The 23,641-nt window shown below is 43.8% G+C and overlaps 1 protein-coding gene across 1 annotated transcript; it reads right to left on the minus strand.

Moving 5' to 3' along the window:
- Positions 1 to 1,999: 1,999 nt before the first annotated feature.
- On the minus strand, positions 2,000 to 20,517 carry PEX26 (peroxisomal biogenesis factor 26). Its single transcript, XM_056120294.1, has 6 exons — positions 19,885 to 20,517; positions 18,527 to 18,667; positions 16,967 to 17,262; positions 9,896 to 10,042; positions 6,053 to 6,301; positions 2,000 to 3,366 (listed from the first exon to the last, which is right to left on the minus strand). Exons 1-5 carry the CDS (start codon positions 20,115 to 20,117, stop codon positions 6,207 to 6,209), a joined length of 912 nt encoding a protein of 303 aa, XP_055976269.1. The 5' UTR covers positions 20,118 to 20,517; the 3' UTR covers positions 2,000 to 3,366; positions 6,053 to 6,206.
- Between the last annotated feature and the right edge of the window lie 3,124 nt (positions 20,518 to 23,641).

Genomic DNA, 23,641 nt, shown 5'->3' on the forward strand with positions numbered 1-23,641 from the left:
AACAAGCTGCAACATTTGGTGGATAAAGTCAGGAAACTTGGAGAACACGGAATTAGGGTGAAAGACTTTCTCTTCCATAAATATACTTTTTTATATATACATAAACTTTTGTTCACAATAATTTATTACATTCAATACTCCAGCACAAATCCCACCACCATTGCACCTTCCCACCACCAGTATTCCCAATTTTCCCAACCATCCCCAATAGCAGGCCCTAAATAATTTATTTTATATTGCTTGTTATGAATGACTTGCTAAAAATTACCCAAAAAAAGATTTTCTTATAAGAAAGTATGTGAAGATTGTTGTATCTCACCCTGAAGCCATTAAGTCCTTGTATAAGAGATTACTACCATGTTCCTTGTGTGTTAGGTTTTTTTAAAATTTTATTTTATAAGGTAGTTCACAATATTTGATTACATTTAATATTCAAACACCAATCCCGCCACCATTACACCTTCCCACCACCGTATTTGGGATTTTTCCATCCCAAGCTCCAAGCCCTGTCCCAACATACAACTGAAATAATATATTTGGTATTGTTATAATAAACTGCTGAAAATGCTACAAAAAAGTATTCATGGAGGAAATAGTGTGAAGATTGCTCTATTTTGGCAGGGGCCATTAAGACCTTCTTTAGGATATCACAAACATGTTGTTAAAGGTTGAGTGATGTGAACTCTCATATATATATATATATATCTGAAAATATATATATGCATACACACACACACACACACACACATATATGATTGGTTGCTTACTGTCTGAACCCCATCAAATGTGGTGTGGTACTCTTGGAGAATGGGTAGGGAGTGTCTTATAATTTACATATTAATAATAAAGTTCAACTAGGGATTAACTGATTTTAATTCATTTAAAGTAGAGTAAAAGAAACATTGAGGATCTGGAGGGACAGACATAGAATGACTGTGCTCATTTGTGGAATATAATAACATAATGGGAGACTAAAACCCAAGAATAGTAGAGATAAAGGCCAGGAGGATCATTCCATGGCTTGGAAGCCAGCCTCACATATTGGAGGAAAAGGCAGTTGACCACAAGTAAAGGATCCTTGGAGGGCTCATTCAGGATGGGAGATATGTGCTGAAAGTAGACTACGGACTGAACATGATGGCCACTTAGTACCCATATTGTGAACCATAACACCCAAAAGGAGAGAGAGAGTAAAAGGGAATGTGCCTGCCACAGAGGCGGTGGGGGGGGGGGAGAGATACTGGGGACATTGGTGCTGGAGAATGGGCACTGGTGGAGGGATGAGTACTTGATCATTGCTTGATCATTATATGACTGAAACATAATCACAAAAGTTTGTAAGTCTGTAACTGTATCTCACGGTGATTCATTGAAAAAAAAATTTTTAGATGAATAAAAATGACGATAAAAAATAAAATAAAATTGAGGGTCTGGAGCTGGAGCAATAGTACAGCAGGTAGGGTGTTTGCCTTGCATGCAGCCATCTTAGGTTTGATCCCCAGCATCGCATATGGTCTCTGGGAGTAATTTCTGAGTGCAGAGCCAGGAGTAACCCCTGAAAATTGGCAGGCATGACCCCAAAAGCCCCCCCAAAAAAATTTGAAGGTCAGGAGACCTTAATCTTAATCAGGCTGTGTAATTTGGGGCATGTCGTTTTACCACTCTGGGTACCATTTCCTTAACTTACAAGGAATAAAAATCATAACAGATGGTCTTCCCTTCAAAAACCCATCATGCAAGGCTGCTTCTAATTCTCATCCCCTCTGAACTTGGTACTGGAGAGCACTGTACCAGAGAACAATAATCAAATCACAAATATAAAGAAAAATCATTTGAATAGGGCTGGAAAGCTATTACAGGGGTTATCATGCTTGTCTTCCACGTAGCTGACTCAAGTTAGATTCTCAGCACCACATAAGGTCTCCCTAGCACTACCACAAGTGATCCCTGAACACTGGATATGGCTTCCAAGACAAAATAAGAACAATAGCAATTTCTGTAATAATACATTTATTTAACCCAACATATCCAAAATATTATCATTCCAACATGTAATCAATCAAAAGAAGTAATGTATAAATGCTTTGAAATTCAGTATACTTTTACAAGTGTTCAAAAGCCATGCTGCCAATGGAAGACATAATACCCATCAGCTCATGGGTGGCTGATGTAGAGTAGGGAGGAAAGGTGGCAGTCTCAAGAAAGTATCCATCCCTTTCTATCCACCCTGGGCACCCAGGGAAGTGCCTGGAAAATCTAGGATTGATGAAAGAATCAATTATCTCATTCCCACTTTGGACAAACTGGCAGGCTACCGAATGTAGCCTGCCCACACGGCAGAGTCTGGCAAACTCCCTGTGTCGTACCCAATATGCCAAATACCAGTAACAATGATGGGTCTCATTCTCCTGAAGAGCCTTGAATATAATCTCTGGGCTAGGATGAAGGAGACGGTACTGGGGCCTGCTCGAGGAAATCGACGAATAACAGGATGGTCGTGATTCGTGATGAAAGAAAGTCCACTCTGAGCACCTGCACGTTAAAGATCTCATGTCTCACCAATCCCACAAGGTCATCTGGGTTCCATTTATTCTGTCAGCAGTGTGAGAAATGACCCTGCCACCTGACTTCTCAGGGAGTTGTGGAGCCCAGCCTGGAGCAAGGAATTGTTCTTCGCAGGAAAGGAAAGTCGGTCCTAAATCTTACCCAGGCCTTTCAGGTCCACTGCCTTTCCTCCACATAAAAAGAACTGAAGGAGAGGAATATAGAAGTAAAACAAGTTTATTTGGGAAGAAGGGAAGGAAAGAGAAGTAGATAAAACTCATGATTAAGAGAGTACAGGGCTTCACCAGAGTGGAAAAAGCAAAGTCCACATCCCAAGCAGGGGTGCATGAGACACTTCCCCATAGGGGGGGAATTGTGCCCTAGAGTAAGAAATCTTGGGCAGATTCGGGAAAAAGAGGTAACTCAAGGCTAGAAAAGTACACATCTCAAGAGAAGTGGGCAAGTATGTGTCTCTTACTCTGCCAAGTTAGTTTATATACAATTTTCCCAAACTCCTCCCCTGATCCCCCCACCGCACCAGGCCCAGTCCCTTGCTAGAGTGGTTGCCAAGGGTAAGAACTTAGAGCAGTTGGTCTTCTTTTAATATTCTCACATGTCCTTGATCAGGAAATGAGCCTCCGTTCCCCAGGGATGCAGCCCCCTCTCTTCTCAGGGAGCCAATCTTGCATCTGACCAGGAATTCTGCATATCAATGGTTTTCTGGGGTCCTGAGAAGTCCTTTTGTCTCAAAGTCCTGCAGGTCTTTGGGCTGATTTCAGGCTCCAGAGAATTTTCCCCAACAAACATTACTCCATCTTCTGCCTGGAAGAGTCACATTGGCTAATGTTCCTACATGAACAGTATTATGTAAGTCTAACAAAGAAGCCCTCTTCACTTCTGACCTTATTACACCTGCAGATGAAGAATGATAGTAGTATCAGCCTACATTCTTAGAAAAGATCAGCGTCATCTGAGCATTTCTGGATCTAACACACCATCTGATGAGGAAAGTAGCTGGCCAGGCTACCAGGTAACACTGAAGACTAAAGGAGGTGAAACCAGTTACAAGTAGTCACCTACACTGTGAGTGACAGATCACAGATCCAATCCGGACAAGCCATACTCTTCAGCTTCAAAAAGGTTACCTAAGACAACGACGACTATCACAATTATAAGGCCCTGAGTCACTATCACAGAAAGGATATGGAACAGTAATTTGGAAATGGGCTATTGAGAAAGAGGTGACCCTGAATAAATATGGAACGCTGAGTTCACCAGCAAAAGGAAGTAGGAAGCAGACCTTGCAGAGGGAATAGCAGAGAGGAAATGCAGTGCTCAGAAAACTGTAACTGGCTGTACAGCTAGAGGGTAGCATGCACCACACAGGCATTAGCATGAAGCTGCAGAAGCGGTCTTAAATTCATGGAAATTCTGGGTTTTATTCTCTGGGTCCTGGGGGCTTTCTCCAGGTAAACAGGACATTTTCATGACAAGACATCAGTCTAAAGAACATTCAAAGCTTACAGTATTCTTAACTGATTAAAAGCATTATGCAAAATTATATAAAAGCATAGGTTTATCTCCTACAGAATTGAACCATACCTGAGACTTAACCTTTCAAGGGTTATCTTAACATGCAAAATTTACTTACTCTGCCCATTTTACTAAAGAGGAGCTGCAGACTCCTGGAAATAACCAAAGAAAAGCTAATTATGCACCACCTACATTAATTTTTTAAACTTTATTTGAGTTTAGGTTCTATATCACAGTATTAATGTTGATGGTTTTGATATTCAGTTACCACACCTCATCATCCCAAAGTGGCAGCACCTTCCACAGTGTCCACCTCTTTGGTTCCCCGACAAGGTCAAAGTTTATCATTCCACACAATCTATTCTCTTTTTGTTGTTCTATATATCACAGATGAGTGAGAACTGTGATTTGTCTTCCTCCCACTAACTTATTTCACTTAACATGATCCTCTGCAGTCCACCCAAGTTGTAATGAACTGCAAGATTTCATCTTCTTATGGTTGCATAGTATTCCAAAAGCTGTATATATACAACTTCTTTATCCATTCATCAGTCACTGGACACAGGTGATTTCCACATCCTTCAGACTTTCCAAGTACTACATTGAACATAGGTATGCATATATCTTTTCAAATTAATGTTTTTGCATTTATGGGATAGATACCAAGAAGTAAAACTGTCGAGTCATATGGAAGTTCTCTTTTTACTTTTCTGAGAAGTCACCATACTGTTTTCCAAAAGGCTGAACCAAACGAGTCTGTTCATCTCTTTTTTCCCATTTTGGATGGGGTTACTGGATATTTTGTTGCTGAGCTTTGTGAGTGTTTTATATGCCTTGGATATTATCCCTTTATCTGGTGTACCATGTGCAAATATTTTCTCCCATGGGGTAGGGAATAGCTCCTATATTCCCACATCAACACTGACTGAGGTCCTAGGAAGGGCAGTTTTTAGGGTCATTAAGCACAGAAGGCTGAGCCCATATGGACACTTTTCAAACCTTGACAGAAAAGCAATGCTCTACATTTACTTGCACAGAAACATGTAAAAATCTTGTGACCAATGACAGAAAACACTGACATAGTCCAAACATTTGCCCATACTCAAATGCTAAGGACCCAAGGCCTACCGTCTCTAACAATGAATAAAGTTGTTTGTTGTCTTCTAAATCCCTATCCTTCCTCCGCTCAACCCTCCTAGCACACCAGTTCTAACTCACCTGATTACTACCCATTTTCAGCTCCTCAGGCTCTGAGCCTGGCCTATTTTTCTTGGCCATGTACACAGAATTATCTGTGCACTATACAAGGGAATACAACTACAATAGGACACAGAGAAGAGGAAGCCTCCCTGGCGAGTGTGTACCAGGGAGGCAGGGAAACAGGCAGAACCTAATAAAAACAAGAATTAGATAAAAGTACAAAAATACGACTGCTACACAAAAGGAAAGGAGTTTTTAAATGGGTTAGAGAGGACAAAGATACAAAGTGTAAAGAGGACCTGGCCACTGACAACCTGGAAAAATGAGGAGATGCCCAAGGGGCACCAAGCAAGATTACTTTACCCAATGGGAAGAGCTGGGCAGCCTCACTTTCTTTAAAAAACCACGTGGGGTCTGAGAGATAGCAGAGAAATATCTTGCTTTGCACGTCACTAACCCTGGTTCAATCCCCAGCACAACATATGGTCCCCTGTGCACCACCAAGAGTGACCCTTGAGCTATTTCCAGTATCACAAAAAAAGGGGGGAGGGGAACCCCAATAATTATAAAAATAAAACGAATAATACTGAGAAATGAACCCCTTGCCAAGAAAGAATGTATTAAGGATGAAGTTTCTTTATCCATCCTCTTTTATGAAAGGTTGTAAGAGGTTTTAGAGGACCTATGCCCTCTGGCCTCGCTTTGTCTCTACATTTCCTACCTAAAAAAAGTGGGGTACAATGGAAGAGCATTCACGTAACAAGATATAGTTCACCTGACTGAAACAATTCTTTGTAGAGTTAGAGAGGCCCCATCCATGCAGAAGCCTATACAACAACGGGAAACAAGGCTGCAAGGATGAGTTAGTCTCTTCTGTGGCCGCAGATGTGGGAGGAGGTATGTTGGGACAAATGAGAAAGACAACTCAGTCATAGGAACTGGTAGAGGTGAGAAAACACGGCCTCCCGGAGACGGTGGAAGATCTGGGCCAGCTTGTAGAGGAAGGGCAGGGAAAAAGGAGATGCTGTGGGAGAAAAGGGAAAGCTGTTACCAATGTGCCTCCCTTCATCACCCTCCTCTCACAGTAAAGGTACCCCGTCCCCATTTCCTCAAAAACTATCACATAGGGGTTATACATTTTTTCTAAAAATATACTTTAAAGTCTGGAGAGATAGTACAGTGGGTAAGAAGTTTGCCTTGCATGCAGCCAACCTGATTTGACCCTTGGCACCCCACATGGTCCCCCAAGCACTTCCAAGAGAGATCCCTGAACACAGAATCGGGAGAGTCTGAAGCACCACTGGGTAATATATATATATATATGAACTGTCCACTCTGTCCTCCACTGTTCATCGATTTCCTCTAGCGGGCCCAAGTAACGTCTCCATTTTGTTAGCTGTTTTGAGACTTGTTCTTACTGTGTTTGGCATATTGACTACGTCATGGGTAGATTGCCGGGTTCTCTGAGAGGGGCAGAGGAATAGAACTCGGGACGGCCATGTTAGCTGTGTGCAAGGCAAATGCCCTACTGTTGTGCTATCGCCCCAGCTATACATATATATATATGTATATATATACACATATATGCACATATGTGTTATATATATTTATTTTATATATAACATGTATAGATATACAGTGACAGAAAATATAATATAAATATTATATATACACATATTGTATAAACACTTACATACAAAGATACATATCTTTGAATTGCAATCTCCAAAATTATAAAGAATTTCATATTCTCTAGGATGATGTTCTCTAAGCTCTAGACCCTATTTTCTTCACTTTGACAGTGACATTGATTACCTTAAAATTTCTGAGGAAAAGATTCAAATTTACTATGCTTTTTTTTTTTAAGTAAAGGAAGATAGCATTTATTGAATGGAATTTACTTAGAAAGACATGAGTAGGGGGCTGGAGAGCAAGAACAGTGGGCAGGGCATTTGCCTTGCATGCAACCAACTTGAGTTCAATCGCTGGCACTGCCTATGGTCACTTGGGCACCATCATGAGTGATCCCTGAGCACAGAGCCAGAAGTAAGTCTTAAGACTAGCCAGGTGTGGCCCAGGCATGGCTCCTAACCACACAAAAAATGCAAGAAACCGTTCCAAACTGCAAAAAAAGTCACAACGATAAAGCAACAAAGAAACCAAGAGACTTAGTGAGTAAAGATGCCAGCCCAGTTGACCCAAACAGTAACCTCTTTGATAAGGAATTTTGAATCGAACACTTAAGGATGCACACAGAGCTCAAAGGAACAATGAACAAGACTAATGCTTTGTTCCTCCCACAGGTCAGACAATCAGTGGGCGAGGTTTTCTGGGTAGCAGTTGCCAGGTAATCTCTCCCTCCATATCCTGTAACAATCACATCATGGCCTTTTATTCTCAACTCTCACCAGGACAGCCTGTACACCCCAACCACATTAGTCCAACAGTCCATTAGCCCCTGCTCCACTCAATATTCCCCCAAAACCCAAAAAAGTAGCAGTAAGAACAAGAAACAATACAACCCTAATCAAAAAGTAGTGATTCAGGACAAAGAATGCACTCACTACAGTGCAAGAGACTCCACACAATTACATAAGGAACACCAAATTGGACGGTAATATCCTTGACTGGAAAAAAAGAGATGACCACTCACAGATTTCCCCTAGAGTCCTCCCTGGTAATGAAAGGGAAATGCTGAATAGTGTATTGGAAAGAATCACCTCCAGATCACCACAGGCACCATGGGAACAGCACAGAACCCCACCATGAGGAGTGAAGATAGGAGTTCTGTGCTCAACGAGGAATGCCCACATACATGATCTCTCTGATAAAGAATTCAGAGACAAATTCAGAGGATGTTTAGTGAGCTCAAGGCAGTGGAATGGACATCCAATAAAGCACAGGAGGATCACTGTATCACTGTATCAATGTCATCCCATTATTCATCAATTTTCTTGAGTGGGCACCAGTAACGTCTGCATTCGTCCAAGTCCTGAGATTTTAGCAGCCTCTCCTTACTCGTCTTACTCCTCTCCTTACACAGGCAGACATGAAAGGGGAAAAAAAGAAAACTACAAGGAGAAATATCATTAATAAAAAATGAAATAAAAAACTCAATGGATGCCCCCAACAGCAGAGTAAAAACAGAATCACTGAGCTCGAAGAGGAGATGCAGAAAACCTCCAGGCAATAGAAGATTAAAAAAGACCTTAAAGTAAATCAACAGCAGACAAGAGAACTATGGGATGAATTCAAGAGGCACAACATGAGAACCATCAAAGTCCTAGAGGGACAAGAAGGTAACCACAATGAGGAAGTAACAGTCAAAGACATCACTGCTGAAAAGCTGGAGAAATGGAGCATCCAGGTCCAGTAAGCCCAAAGGGTACTAGCTAAAAGAGGCCCTAATAATAGACTCTAAGATATATCCTAATCAGAATGACAAAAACCATATATCTATATTTTTGTGTCCACAATAAAAGACTGAAAGTGGATATATTTTAACAGTAGACTGCTAGAAAATTTATTTTATTTATACTTTTCTCTTTTCTCTTTGGAGGGAGGAGGCACACCAGCAGTGCTCAGGGTTTACTCCTGGCTCTGCACTCAGTAATCACTCCAAGTGGGCTCAGGAGACTATCTGGGATACAGGGGATCAAACCTCCTTGGTTGCATGCAAAAAAATGTGTCCTACCTACTGTACTATTGCTCCAGCCTCATCTATTTTTTACATTTTCAAAAATATACGAGTATTTCACTTACAACTGTTTTAAATTAACATAAGTTTTGTGGACACAATGATAATTTTGGGAAGGAGGGTAGTGACCTCCCAAGGGATGCTCAGGAGACCCAGGGGTCCCTCCCAGAGATTCTCAACCAGGTCAAAGGTTCACTGCAAAGGCCCCAGGATACAACACTGCTTAACCCCTTAGATAACGAAACACCAATTGGTGCTCAGGGGCCCTTAGAACCACAGCAGAAAGTGCTCGGGGGCATCCAGGGTTGGGCAATCATGTAGTGCCAGAGATCAAACCAGAATTGGCCACATACATGTACACATCTTAACCTCTATGTCCAAGCCAAGATATTTTCTTTGATTCTGAGACTCTAAACGGAGTTCACCTTAGGATAAAACAGACCTAGCTTCTTAAACTGTAGGTCGAGGTCCCGTACACGATCATACGACTAAATGTGGGATTAGCAAAGAATTTATTTACTATAAATTTATGATTTATTATTAGCAAATGTTTGATTTGTATACCTATTTTATATATCCAAGGTAATGTAAAAACTTTTCAGGTGATATGGCATTACAAGTGGAAAAAGTTTAAGAAGCCTTGAAATAAATAACTAAATAACTCAAAGTCAGTGTTTCGAAGTCAACAGAGTAGAGCTGATTTACTCTCCTGACTCTTCTCACGGACTCCAGACCGGTCTCTCCTCCGAGGTGGGCTCGGACTAGCTTTTCCTCAGTGAGGAATTCCCCTTGTAGAAGAGGAACCTCGGAAAAGAGGCACAGGAAAGACCTTCATCCCCAGGAGGGCTCCCACAGGCCCAGCTCCTGTCAGCTGTCCCCTCCCCAGGAAGGACTGGAAGGGAAATAGGCTTCATCACTCACCTCGATCAAACCTCAACACCAAGAAGCAGAGGATCAAAGCAGCTAGGAGACTCTTTTTGAAAGGCAGAGAAAAGAAGTGGTTCACTGCAAAGTCCCGAAGTCTGCGAAGCAGAATCAGTAGTGACAAGAACTTATGAGAAGAGCAACCTGGCAGGGAAACAAAAATAAGTTATAAAAATCAGCTTCCTAACACAGTTTTGAGCTTGGCTTTAAAAGCTGAGCACACAGGAACAAGATTAGCTTTCTCATACAGTTTATAAAGCTCCAAAATGGATTTTTTTGTTTTTATTTTTAAGCCACACCCAAGCAGTGCTCAGGACTTATTCCTGACTCTGTGTTTGGGGATCACTCCAGGCAGGCTCTGGGGACCCTTCTAGAGTGCTGGGGATCAAACCAGAACTGGCAAACGCCCTACCTGCTGTACTTACTGCCCCAACGCCAAAGCTCCAAAATGGTTGTAAGGGACGATTACAATATCATTTCCTTATTCACTTCACTTAATCACTTAACTTCCCGTTAGTCATCGATTTGCTCGAGCGGGCGCCAGTAACGTCTCCATTTGTCCCTGTCGCGTGCTAGTGTAGCCCAATGGCATCTCTTCGCTCCGGGAACATGGAGGGCCTCAAACCGATCGTTCATGATCTTGACAAAGAAGTCTGACCATCTGGTAGGTGGGCGGCCACGCGGTCTCTTGACATCCCGTGGAATCCAATCAGTAACAGCTCTAGTCCAACGGTCGTCTTTAAATCTCATTACGTGACCAGCCCATCTGATTTTCGACACCTTGGCAAATGAGACAGCGTCCCTGATCCTTGATCGTCGACGGATGTCAGAACTCCGGATTTGTTCTCTCATTTGAGTGAAACGTGATATTCCAAGCATAGCTCTTTCTATTCTTCTTTGGGAGACCTGAATGGCGTTCTCATCTTGTTTGCGTAGGGCCCAGGTCTCTGAGGCATATGTTAATGCAGGAAGAACAGTGGAATCAAAGAGATGTGCCCGGAGCCGGAGGTTCTTCGTCCTCTTAGCTATTTCTTCGACGTTCTTGAAGGCGTTCCAAGCCGCTCTCTTCCTCCTGCGCAGCTCGGGTGCCAGGTCATTTGTCATGTTGACCTCTCGACCTAGGTACACATAGCTGTTGCATTCGGAGATGGTCGTTCCATTGAGAGCGAATGGGGCGTCAGGAACAAGGCTGTTTCTCATAAACATTGTCTTCGTAAGATTCAGCTGTAGTCCTACCTTTCCACACTCACGGTCAAAGTCAGCCAGCATTTGTGCCGCTTGGCTGATGTTTGGTGTTATTAAAACAATGTCATCAGCAAAGCGGAGGTGGTGTAGTTGCCGACCATCTATCTTCACTCCCATTCCTTCCCATTCCAGTCGTCGCATGATGTTCTCGAGGGTGGCACTGAAGAGTTTTGGTGAAATGGTATCACCCTGCCGCACCCCTCTCTTGACATCAACGATCACTTCTTTGTAGAATGGTGAGATCCTGGTAGTGAATCCGCAATACAGCTCACGGAGGATCCTGATGTATTGGGCTTGAATGCCCTGATTGGCTAGGGCTTCAATGACCACTTCCGTCTCAACAGAATCAAAGGCCTTCTTTAAATCAATAAACGTTAAGCAGAGCGGCATCTTGAACTCCCGAGAAACCTCAATGAGCTTGGTTATCGTGTGGATATGGTCGATGGTGCTGAATCCTTTGCGGAACCCTGCTTGCTCACATGGTTGTCCTTCATCTAGTGTTCTGCCAATCCTATTCAGGATGACTCGAGTGAACAACTTGTAGATGACAGACAATAGGCAGATCGGGCGATAGTTGCCAATGTTATGGATGTCTCCCTTCTTGAACAGTAGTACGGTCCTGCTGGTTTTCCATTGAGATGGAACCTTGCATTCAGACAGGTAGCGAGTGAAGAGCCGAGCCAGTGTATTGATGAGTACTGACGGCAGGTTCTTCAGGTGTTCAGGTCTGACCTTGTCTGGGCCGGGTGCTGTTTGCTTCTTTACTGACGAAATGGCGTGTCGGATTTCGGAAGGGAGAACGTTGGGAACGACATACCCATCCTGTGGAATTTGGTATGTCGGCAAGTGGACATGGCTATCGAAGAGATTTGAGTAGAAGTCATGGATAATCTTCTCCATTGCCGTTCTGGAGGATGTGATGGATCCATCAGGACGTCGGAGGGCAGTCATCTTGGTCTTATAGTTGGCGAAGGACAGGCGGGCGTTACGAATACTTTTCCCGGCTTCTGCCGCATCTACCAGTACTTCTGCTCTTCTCTCTTTGAGGTCTTCCTTGATCGCATCTCTGCACTGCTTTGCGAGCTCGGACGTTAGCTTGCGGTTGCCTGAGGCATGCGCCAAACCACGCTGGCGAATTAGCTCAAGAGTTTTCGAAGATAGGCGACTTTTTGTGGCTATCTCTCTCTTGGCGTTCCTCGCACATTCATGGAGGTGCTGAACCAGTCGATCGTATTCCTCGTCAATGTTGTCAACAATGGCATCTTCCCATGTTGCCGCAATAGTACCAAAGAGTTCCCAGTTGGTGGTCGTTCTGGGAGTTCTCTTTTTGAACTTTGCAGCCCTTTCTCCCCGCTCTGTGAAGTAGAATTTTGCACGAAGGAGACGGTGGTCCGATCCCGTTCGAAATTTTGGGACAACAGCGACATCAGTCAGGCAAAACCGTCGATTGAATATGATGTGGTCTATTTCGTTGTGGAATCGTCCACCGGGAGACTCCCATGTCCATCGTTTAGATTCTGCCTTCTGGAACTGTGAGTTACCATGAATGGTCTTGGTCGACATGATGAACTCAGACAGTCTCTCACCCTGTTCGTTCCATTCTAGGCCATGGGTTCCGATGTGAAGTTCTTCAGCTGATCTTCTCGGTCCTATCTTGGCATTAAAATCACCCACAATGATCTTGTAGAAGGTGTGGTCTTCTTTATAGAACTTCTCTAGCTCCATGTAGAACTTTTCGATTTCTCTTTCATCATAATGAGATGTTGGTGCATAGACAACGAAGATAGAAACTGCAGGCAGTGAGCCACATCTATTCAAATGTAAACGTCCGATTCGGGTTGTTAGGCATTCGAATGAATCAATGCTCTTGGCCAAGTTTGTGTTGACAAGGACACCAACGCCTCCAACACCTCTTTTATCGCATGTTCTGAGGAACAATTCTTCTCCAGTGTCGAAAACGGCATGGTGAGATTCGTGCCTTCTTGTCTCGGTCAGACCAATGATGTCGTACTTGATCATTCGCGCTTGTACCATCAGGTCCTCGATGGATGCATCTGATGCTAGCGTACGTGCATTGAAAGTACAGACGATCATTTTTGTCTTCCTTCGTTGTGGCAGCCTAGGTCGGCCTTGAGATTTTGTCGGCCTCTCCTTTCTCATCCTTCTCAGTGCTGCCATGTCGGTGAAGCCTTCAGGGTCAGGTGAATGAGACCTTATTCATGAAGAGTTATTATTAAGGAAATGTAAATAAAATATAACAGTATCACCTCATACCATGACAAGAGTCAATATAAAAAGAAATAAGAAATGTGAGGCTGGAGTAGGTAGGCCGTTTGCCTTGCACATGCTGACTTAGGTTCAATCTCTGGTACCCCAGATGGTCTCCTAAGCCCTGTAAGGTGTTATCCCCGAGCACAAAGCCATGAGTAAGCACTGAGCAACACTAGGTGTGATCCAAAGCCCCCCTCCAAAAAACATTAAAAAATAAAATAAAAATGAGAACTGGTGAATTCTCTATCCTAAAGATTCTCCCATCTCAACCTGGGATACGTACTCTCAGCAATTTTCCCCTCTGGAGAAACCCATGTTCATTCTCTCTTTCTCTACACTCATGTTTCTCTAAGTCGCAAATTTTCTCAATAAAAGTACTTTAATTGAGTAGCTGGAGAGATAGTATGGCATGCTGCATCTTACATGCTGCAGACTCCGTTCTATCCCTGGCACTACACCAGGAATGATTCCTGAGCACAGAACCAAAAGTAAGCCCTAAGCACTGCCAAGTGTGACCCAAAAAACAAGAGAGAGAGAGAAAGAGAGATAGAGCTTCCCACCCCGCAGAGACCACAAGTTGTCCCCCATGAGCAGCTCTCTGGCACAGCCATGGCCCCGGAGGCACATGGACCTAATTCGGAACCCAGCAGCTTTTGGCAGAAATGTGAATAGACTATGCATTAGGCTATGGTGCCGAGCACCCCCAGGAGGAAAAGGGTGTCTGTCTCTTCCGCCTTTTTCTCCCCCAGCAGCACGGAGGCCACTACCTCAGAGCTTATTGGACAGCCGGTATAAGCAAGCAGTGATGGGGCAACTGTGGCCGCATGGGATGGGGCGGGGGGGTGGGGGGGAACCGGCACATCCTTCCCACCCCGCCAAGACCATCAGTTGCCCCCCACGAGTGGCTCTCCAGCATGGCCATGGACCCAGAGACACACAAACCAATCTCGGAACTATGGCAGAAATCCCTTCAGACTTAATTAGTAAAATATCAGAAATCCAAAATCATATGGTCTTTATAACCAGCAATAGAAAACAAATTATTTCATGATGCCTTTTCAGCAGGTCTGACTGTTGGGGGAAAATTCCAAATAATGGTGCATCTTTTGTCGAAATCATGAATGTAATCAAAGTAGAGAGAGAGTTAAGTGGAAATCATCTGCTTCACACGCATGGGGAGGGGTGGGATGGGGGGTATATTGGGGTTCTTGGTGGTGGAATACATGCACTGGTGAAGGGATGGGTGTTTGATCATTGTATGACCGAGACTTAAACCTGAAAGCTTCGTAACTATTCTCATGGTGATTCAATAAATAAATTAGAGAATGAGAGAGAGAGTGAGAGAGAGAGAGAGAGAGAGAGAGAGAGAGAAATACTATCAAAATAATGATATCACAATTGATATGGATAATCCAAAAGCATTTAAAATTCAAGGGCTGGAGAGATAGTAGAATGGGTAAGGCACCTGCATTGCACATAATTGACCCAGTTTGATCCCTGGCACTACATTTGGTCCCCTGAGCACTGCCAGGATGGAGCCAGAAGGAAGCCCTCAGGCTCACTCTCCCTTGAACATGTATCTTGCTTGCCTGTCTGTTTCTTCGCTTGCTTCTTCCGCTCTAGAGAAGCCTATGTTCACTCTTAAACACGTACTTTTCCCTTTTTCTCCCATCATATTTCTAAATAAAGGTGCAATAAAAACTTTCTTGGGACTGAAGCGATAGTACAGTGGGTAGGGCGTTTGCATTGCACGCAGCCAACCCGGGTTCGATTCCCAGAACCCCATATGGTCTCCTGAGCACCACGAGGGATAATTCATGAGTGCAGAGCCAGAAATAACCCCTGTGCATCGCCGGGTGTGAACCAAAAAAAAAAACTGTTTTACAAAATTTTAATTAAAAAAAAAAAGCCCTAAACACACTCAGGTGTGGCCCCAAAACAAAACAAAAAACTACTTCACTTTTTTAAAAGAAGGAATAAGGGTGCTGGAGCAATAGCACAGTGGGTAGGGCATTTGCCTTGCACGCAGCCAACCTGGATTCTATTCCCAGCATCCCATATGGTTCCCTGAGCACTGCCAGGGGTGATTCCTGAGTGCAGAGCCAGGAGTAACCCCTGTGCATCGCCAGGTGTGACCCCCCCCCCAAAAAAAAAGGAATAGGGTTTAAGAGACATAGTTCAAAAGGCTGAAGAATATCTCGGGGTACTGAAGCCCTAAACTTGATCTCTGGCACCACATATGGTCTTCTGTGTACCACTGGGAGTAACCCCAAAGCACTGAGCTGGGAGAAGTCTCTAAGCACCATTAGAAGTGGCCAAACGGGGGAAAAAATAAAGAATTAAAAACTAGGGGTTGAAGAGATTAAGGCACTGCCTTGCAGATGATCCCAGATCAATCGTCCACACTGTAAATGGTTCCCTGAGCACCACCAGAATTGATCCCTGAGCACAGAGCTAGGAGTAAGCCTGAGCATCACCATGAATGGCTCAAATACAAACCAAATAAATAAAATTAAGAATAAATGAAGGAGGGGGCTGGCCATGTGGCTCAAGCCTTGCCTAAATAAGGACCGGGTTTCAATTCTTAACACCACAGAAGAGAAATGTTGAGGGGAGAAGCAACCCGAGGGCCCTGTTGGCATAAATGTAAAGTTATGCAGCCATTATGGCAAAAGGTAGGAAAAGCATGTGCTCCAGTCCTTTGAGTTGACACTCTGGCCCCTAGAGTAATCATTTTGTAAAACTTCACTTTAATGAGATACAGGCTCCTCTAGAAGCAGACAGGTACCAAGCAATGAAGAAGGCACCCAAGAAATCCACTAAGTGAATAGACAGGGGTTGGGGCAGGGAGAGGATCAAAGCTGAAGACAAGAACTATTTTTGCCTCATTGGGTAATCATGAAACTATCATAAACAACCTCAGGAGGACCTGTAATGTAACTTAGCAGCAAAACACTTGCCTTTAATGTCTGACCCTGGGTGTGATTTCTGGCACCCTGACACCCTACTGCCCCCCACCCCCAAAATTCAACTCAGTGCATACAGAGGCATGAGTTTAGAACAAAATGCTTGCCCCAGATGCTTCTTAAGCCACTGAGCTGTCCTGCTGGGACCTTGAAGAGAAAAATAATTTTTATCTCATCTCAAACTACTAGTTTATCAAATTAGTATCTAATTTTCCTTTGGTTATCAAGGAAGCCAAAGGAAAGGTTACCAAGGACCATTTGGTCCTCCAAGCACTTCTAGGAGTAATTCCTGAGCACCGAGTCAGGAATAATGCCTGAACACCACTGGGTGTGATCCATTCCCTAAATGGCCCCATGAAAAGAGTTAAGATTCTAAGATCCAGTAACATCTCCCTATAAGGAAATTCTCCTCTCACTGCCAACTGCAGTGCAAGGGCTTGGCATTATAAACAATTCAACAGGCTTCCTATTTAGTAATTTCTGAATCACTTATACAAAGTTCCCAGATGTCATGATGGCGCCCAAGGTCTGGGTGGGAAAAGTTCACAACTCCCCTTTACTAAAACTACAGAAGAAAATGTCTTACCTTCCTGGCTCAGTTTCTGGACTTCCTCAGAATCAGAACGCTTGTGAGTCTGCTGCTGTCTTGCCGTACTTATCACCTTTAGTGCACTCAGCTGCTGCTCCTCAGTGAAGACTGCAGAGCCCACCACTAACTCCTCAGCCTCTGAAAAGCAGCCCAGTGGAAGCAGTATCTGCTGCAGGTAAAGTTCTACCAAGGCTTGATATTCTGGAAGTCTCTGATTGTCCAAATCTTGGAGCCAACCTCTGACCACATCCAGCATGGCTCTGGGCTTTTGCATTTTGCTGTATAAAAGAATACTGCAAGAGAATGTATAAATTTGGGGTAAGAATGTGTTAAAATGAGAACTAGAAAGACATCTATTATATTTGCCCGGGGAAGAGATTATGATAGTTTAGAATAAGGCTGACAAGACAGACCTGAGAAATGTTAGAGGCTTGGTTGACCTAATCCAAGTCTTATACAACAAATGGGAGAACTGAGTGAGCCTTGCTTGATGTTTCTAATCCCTTTAGGTGTAAAAGATTTATTTTTATCAGCTCATATTAAAATAAGGTAAAATTGAAGATTCCTCCTTAGAAATAAAAGTGTTCCCTCGTGATTCATTAAATGAGTATCCTTATTTGCTTTGCCTGGCAAGTTCCCCGTGACATATTCGATATGCCAAACACAGTAACAACAAAGTCTCCAATGGAGACGTTACTGGGCCCACTCGAGCAAATCGATGATCAACGGGAGGGCCTTTACTTTACTTTTTTACTTTTATTTGCTTTGAACACTCAACAGGCTTCCAATTTGAAAACCTGTGGAACTTTTCCCTCAATCCAATTAGAAGGTAGAAACATATACTCATTCCCATATCTGCCCCTTGTAAAGACATGATGTCTGAATGCCAAGTAAGCAAACTAGGCTATTTTTCTGCCTGGCTTAGGTCTGCAATGATTATCTGGTAAATGAGACAAAGTTCTTTCAGTGTTCGTTAGACAGTTGAAAATTAGTTACTGACTTCTATTTAAGTGATGTTTATCTTTTTTAAAAAGTGGTCTCACTACAGTGGTAAATGTTGATCAAGTTATTGAGAGAACCTGACATTCTTCAAGATTGAATGACCACTTCCTTTGTATGAAGGGGGTCCAAACTTGATTCCCTTACTAGAATTCCCCCAACACAGAACCCTGAGTAGTCCCCAAGCACCTTCTATAGTACCCACAAACAAAACAAAGATCAAAAAGAATAGATAGGGCCTTTGCTACCAGGAATGATTCCTGAGTGCAGAGCCAGAAGTAACTCCTGAGCATCCTCTGGGTGTGACCCAAGAACAAAAACAAAAGAATCAAGAATTCCTAAGATGGAGTAAAAAAAGTTCTCCGTTCTGACATCCCTCTCCCATCATGCCACTTCTTATCTCCTATTCCTAGTGTTTCTTCTCTTCCTCTACCCCACACCTAATTTCCTCTTTTCCCGTGCTTCATTTTGAGGTTGGGAGAAAGACATAAACAACATCTCCCCAGAAGGGAGGTAGAATCATACTCCTCATGCAGTAAATTAGCAACAAAGACCTACCAAAGTTCCAGGACTTTGGGAGGTAGCTTTTCAGGGACCTGGTAGTACTGAAGAACCCAGGATAGGACTTCCTGCCACCGATCCATTTCTGCCAGGGCCTGGATCCCCACTACACATAGGGAGCATTTCACCTCCAAGGAGCTGTAAGCAGAAAGACCAAATCAGTTTAGAAATAGTTGTCCTCTTCCACCCTGGGCTGGAGAGCACAGGGGTTAAGGTCTTGCATGTGGCTCATGGCAGTTCAAAGCTCAGTATCACATGATTCCCCAAGCATCATGGTAGCCCTGGAAGCTCCCTGAGCATCACCACAGTGGCCTGGGTAATCCCCAGTACCACAAAGCTTTGAACTGCCAGCCCAATTGGCTAAGCATTGCCAGAAGTGGCCCCCTAGCTCCCCTGAGTACTTGAGAATCACCCTTCCCCCACAAAATTAAGCGGTTCTCCAATTTCATTCCATGGGACTTCTTCCCCAGCTCAGCACCAACAGCTCTGCTCTCCCATGAGTATTCAAGCAGATTTCAGTTACAGTTGATCTCATGATCTCCAACACAAAGAAATCTCTGCTTTGGGACAGAAATTAAAAGTTCCTGTAAATCTCTTAGAGGCAAATCAAAAGGCATAGAATGGGTTACTTAATCCTAAAATGAAAAAAATAGGTGCTGCACAGGTTTGTGGTTGAGACAGGTTTGTGGTTGAGACACTGTGCACTATCTCAATGCACAGTGAAAAAAGGGCACAGAGAGGTTTCTGCCTCACTGTACAACTTCAAAATTGTACATTGTAACACCACCTTGCAGGGCACCTCCAAGTACCCAGAATCAAGACCTTAAGCATTTATTGCAATAAACCCACCCAACAAAGAGCCGGTATATCCTTCTCTGGGAACAGCTTTAACTATTCTACTATAACCTACTTAATGTAGCTAAATCACTGTCGCAACTCACAGGCAAATGAAGCCCTAAGTAGTAGAACCTAGTAGCATCACAAAGAGCTATACTAGGCCAAGGTTTTCTCCGTGTTTAATCTTCAATACTTCCAACAACCCCATTCACATTTATTAGTTGAGGTCAGAAGTTGAATACCTCGGTGGCGGGGAGTATAACCTAGGAATCCTTACTGAACTCGCTAATTGAGATAACTCTTGCCATTCCACACTGGAACAGCGGGCAAAGGGTTCCCAACGCTGTGGATTCCCAAGCTGTTAACCACTTTGGATGCCCAAACTGCTACCACCACCTCACCACTCGTTCACAGTGGGCAACTCGGCCACCAATGAGAACAGCCATCGGTAAGGACAGAATTCCTGACTCAGTCATTCCCCCAAGGTCACCCGGGAATGACCAGAGCACAGCACGTACGTGCCCGCGGGCTCCTCGGACACAGAGTCCCTGGCCAGGTTCCTGCAAGCTAGTTCGCACGTCTGCAGTGCCTTCCCGAAGTCCAAGTGCACTACTAGGAGGTCCGCTGCCTCTTCCAACAGAACCGCCGCTGCTGCAGACGGGGCCGGAGAGACGCGCTCAGACTCGCTGCCCCGCACAGGGCCCAGCAAGCCGCCAAGGGCAGCTGCAGAAGTCGACGAGTCGCTCTTCATAGCCAGTCTGCGTCTTCGCAGCCGTCACAGTGCCCGCTTCCCAGGGGGCCTCCGGAATACTTCGAGTTGGCCCGGGAGAAGAAGGCACAGTCTTTACGGTCCTGCCTGTCACCCGAACCGCGGCCAGATCCTGGAGAAAGAAGTGTCCGCGTAAAAGCTGGGCTTGTGCCTGACCTCTTAAAAACTGGAGCCCAGAATTAGCAGTTTACATCTCGGATGTTCAGAACTGCAGTATAACTGCACGACCTGACCCAGGCTTGTCTGGCCTGGAGCATGAACCTAAACCATCCGGAGTGCAGTTCCAAATTCCTTTTGCCGAACCGAGCGCCAAAACGCCCAAGTTGCCCGGCTTTGCAGACTCACGGCATCTGGCGGCGCGGAGGACCATGGGAGCTGTAGTTCCCCCGCCGCTCTCACCTCCTAGGCCCTCTCGATGGCCGTTGAATCACTGGACTACAACACCCAGCATGCTGGGAAACGCTTGCCTGAGGGACAGCTAGGCTGTGACGCTAGGCCTTCTGGGTAGGGAAATGAGGCGGAGGCGGGTCTCCGAGTTGAGGGTGGGGAGGGGCACTGTTTTCACCAGAAAAGAGATCGCACTTCCCGCAGAAGCCAGGCAACAGAAATTTCATTGACGGAAGTTCTCATCTGAATTTAGGCAGAGATCGCAATTAATATCTCTGGGAAGCCGCCTAGGACTAAGGCGCTGAAAGGAAGTATCAGAGTTGGGCCGCCTTCCGAGGTGGGAGGAAGAAGGAGGCCGACCTGGGTTCGATCCCTGCCACCCCGTATGATCCCTGAGCATCGCCGGAGGTGGCCAAAACAAACAAACAAACAAACAAACAAATCGATGTGCTTTTCCATCTTAACTCCACATTCACCAGTGCTTAAAGGGCCCAGAATAACACTAAGCGCTTCTGCATGCAGTTCCACTCAATTCTTCCCTCAGTTCTGAGAATTAAGGATAACTTACCTATTTTACAGATAACTGGAGCATTTAGTTTGCAGAAGTCACACAACTTGTGATAAAAAAAAAAAACGAGTTGCTTTTGGTGCAAAAGCATATAGCCATTATTTTGTTTTGTAGGACAAGATTACATCACTGTAGCCCAAGCGACAGTACAGTGGAAAAGGCGTTGCACTCTGCAGACCCCAGTTCAATCCCTGGCGTCCCATACGGTCCCCCGAGCATCGCCAGGAGTAATTCCTGAGTGCAGAGCCAGGAGTAGCCCCTGAGCATTGCTGGGTGTGGCCCAAAAAGAAAAAACAAGAGAAGATTGTGTCATTGTTTATTTAGGTGATTCACAGTCACATGACAATAATGTTACATGATCTCACCGTACCATCATTATTTTATATGAAATTGATACTGTGAGAAAATACAGTGCAAAGTGCAATTTACGTTAAAATTCTACAATACAGGCTGGAGCAGGTAGTATGCTTGGTTTGCACGTGGCAGACCCAGTTCTATCCCTGAGGCCACATGTGGTCGCCCAGAGACTGGCCAGTGATGATCCCTGAACACAGAGCCAGAAATAAGCCCTGAGCATCCCAGGATATGGCCCATAAAACGACAAGATTACAGAATGTTGAGTATTCAGAGTATTGCTCTAACAGTAAATATTTTTATGTAAATTATGTTAGAGGCTACAACACCCTAAAGGAAAGAGAGAGCAAAAGGGAATGTCCTGCCATAGAAGCGGGGTGGGGGGGTTGCGGGGAGGGCTACTGGGGTCATTGGTGGTAGAGAATGGGCACTGGTGGAGGGATGAGTACTCGATCATTATATAACTCAAACCCAAACATGAAAGTTTTTAAGTCTACAACTGTACGTCATGGTGTTTCACTAATAATAAAAAAAAATTGTGTTTGAACTTTACCAGCCTCTCCAGACTTTATACTAGGACCTGAGCCCTAGTTTTGTTCCAGTTCCTTACCTGAAGGAGCACTTAAGCTATGTTACTATTATTAATAAAAGATTATGTTAATAGAAATTATTATTAATATGAGAAAAATAATAACGGTAGAGAATTTTAATATACCCCTTTCAACTATAAGGGGTATATTAGGAATAAATAAGGAATAAATAGCATCCCTAAGTAATTAACTAAACTATATGGATAAGTGAACACTTTTAGAACATTTCAACAAACTTATGAAGTATCAATAAACATCTGAATATTGAATTAAACCTACTATCTTTACTAATCAAGCACTGTCTAGCACTGTAGCACTGTCCTCCCATTGTTCATCGATTTGCTCGAGCGGGCCCAGTAACGTCTCCATCATGAGACTTGTTGTTACTGTGTTTGGCATATCGAATACGCCACGGGTAGCTTGCCAGGCTTTGCCGTGCGGGCGAGATACTCTTGGTAGCTTGCCGGGCTCTCTGAGAGGGGCGGAAGAATCGAACCTGGGCCAACCAGGTCAGCCACGTGCAAGGCAAATGCCTTACCCTCTGTGCTATCGCTCAAACCCTTACTAATCAAAGTACTATAAAATTAAAACTCAACAACAAAAACAATATGGGGGGAAACACCCAAATATCCTTCTTAGTAAGCAGAAACTGAAAGACACTTGAAAATAAATATGAAAACACAAATGGTCAGGAATATGAGTAATAATGACATTAAGAGAAATGACATTAAGAGACATTAAGAGAAAAGTTCCTAGAAAATTTCAAGACTTCATAAAGAAACAAGAAAATAACAAATAAACAATTTAAATTTGCAGATGGACCAGAGTGATAGTACAGCAAGTAGGACGGTTGCCTTGCATGTCACTGACCTGAGTTCCATCCCCTGCATCACATATGGTCTCCACTGCCGACAGGAGTGATTTCTGCATGCAGAGCCAGGAATAACCCCTGAGCATCATTCGGTGTGGCCCAAAAACAAACTAACAAATTAAATTTGCAGATGAGGCAACTGGAAAAAGAATAACAAATAAAACCAAAAGTGGAACCGGAACAGTAGCACAGTGGGTGGGGCACTTACTTTGCATGTAAGTGCCAGGTTCGATCTATAACACCACATAAGGCCAGGAGAGATCCCTGAGCACTGAGCCAGGAGTAAGTACTAAGCACTACCAGGGCTGGCAGAAAAAAGAAAATTTAGTGAAAGCCAGGAAGTAAAATAAGAACATAATAAGTCGATACAAATCAATAATACAATAGAAATTAATAACTGTTTTTTAAAAAAGATAAAGTCAATAGACCTTGAGGCTGACTTATTTTTTAAAAAATAGAAAGATCTAATAAACAAATAATTCAGAAATGAAAACAAAGAAATTACAACAGATACTATAGAAATACAAAGAATTCAAAGATAAAAAGGAAGAGGCACATTTTCAAGAAACATTTTGAATTAAAGAACCATGATTTACAAAGCTATTGATAGTTGGGTTTTCGTGTCAATATTTTGACACAAATCTCACCACCAGTGTCAACTTCCCTTCACCCAGTGTTTGCTCCCTTGCCCACCCCCAACTCCCTCCTGCTACCTTACTCTGTGTTTGTAGTTTAG

Source organism: Sorex fumeus, unplaced genomic scaffold (genome assembly GCF_029834395.1).
Source record: "Sorex fumeus unplaced genomic scaffold, SorFum_2.1 ptg000042l, whole genome shotgun sequence".
NCBI lineage: Eukaryota > Metazoa > Chordata > Mammalia > Eulipotyphla > Soricidae > Sorex > Sorex fumeus.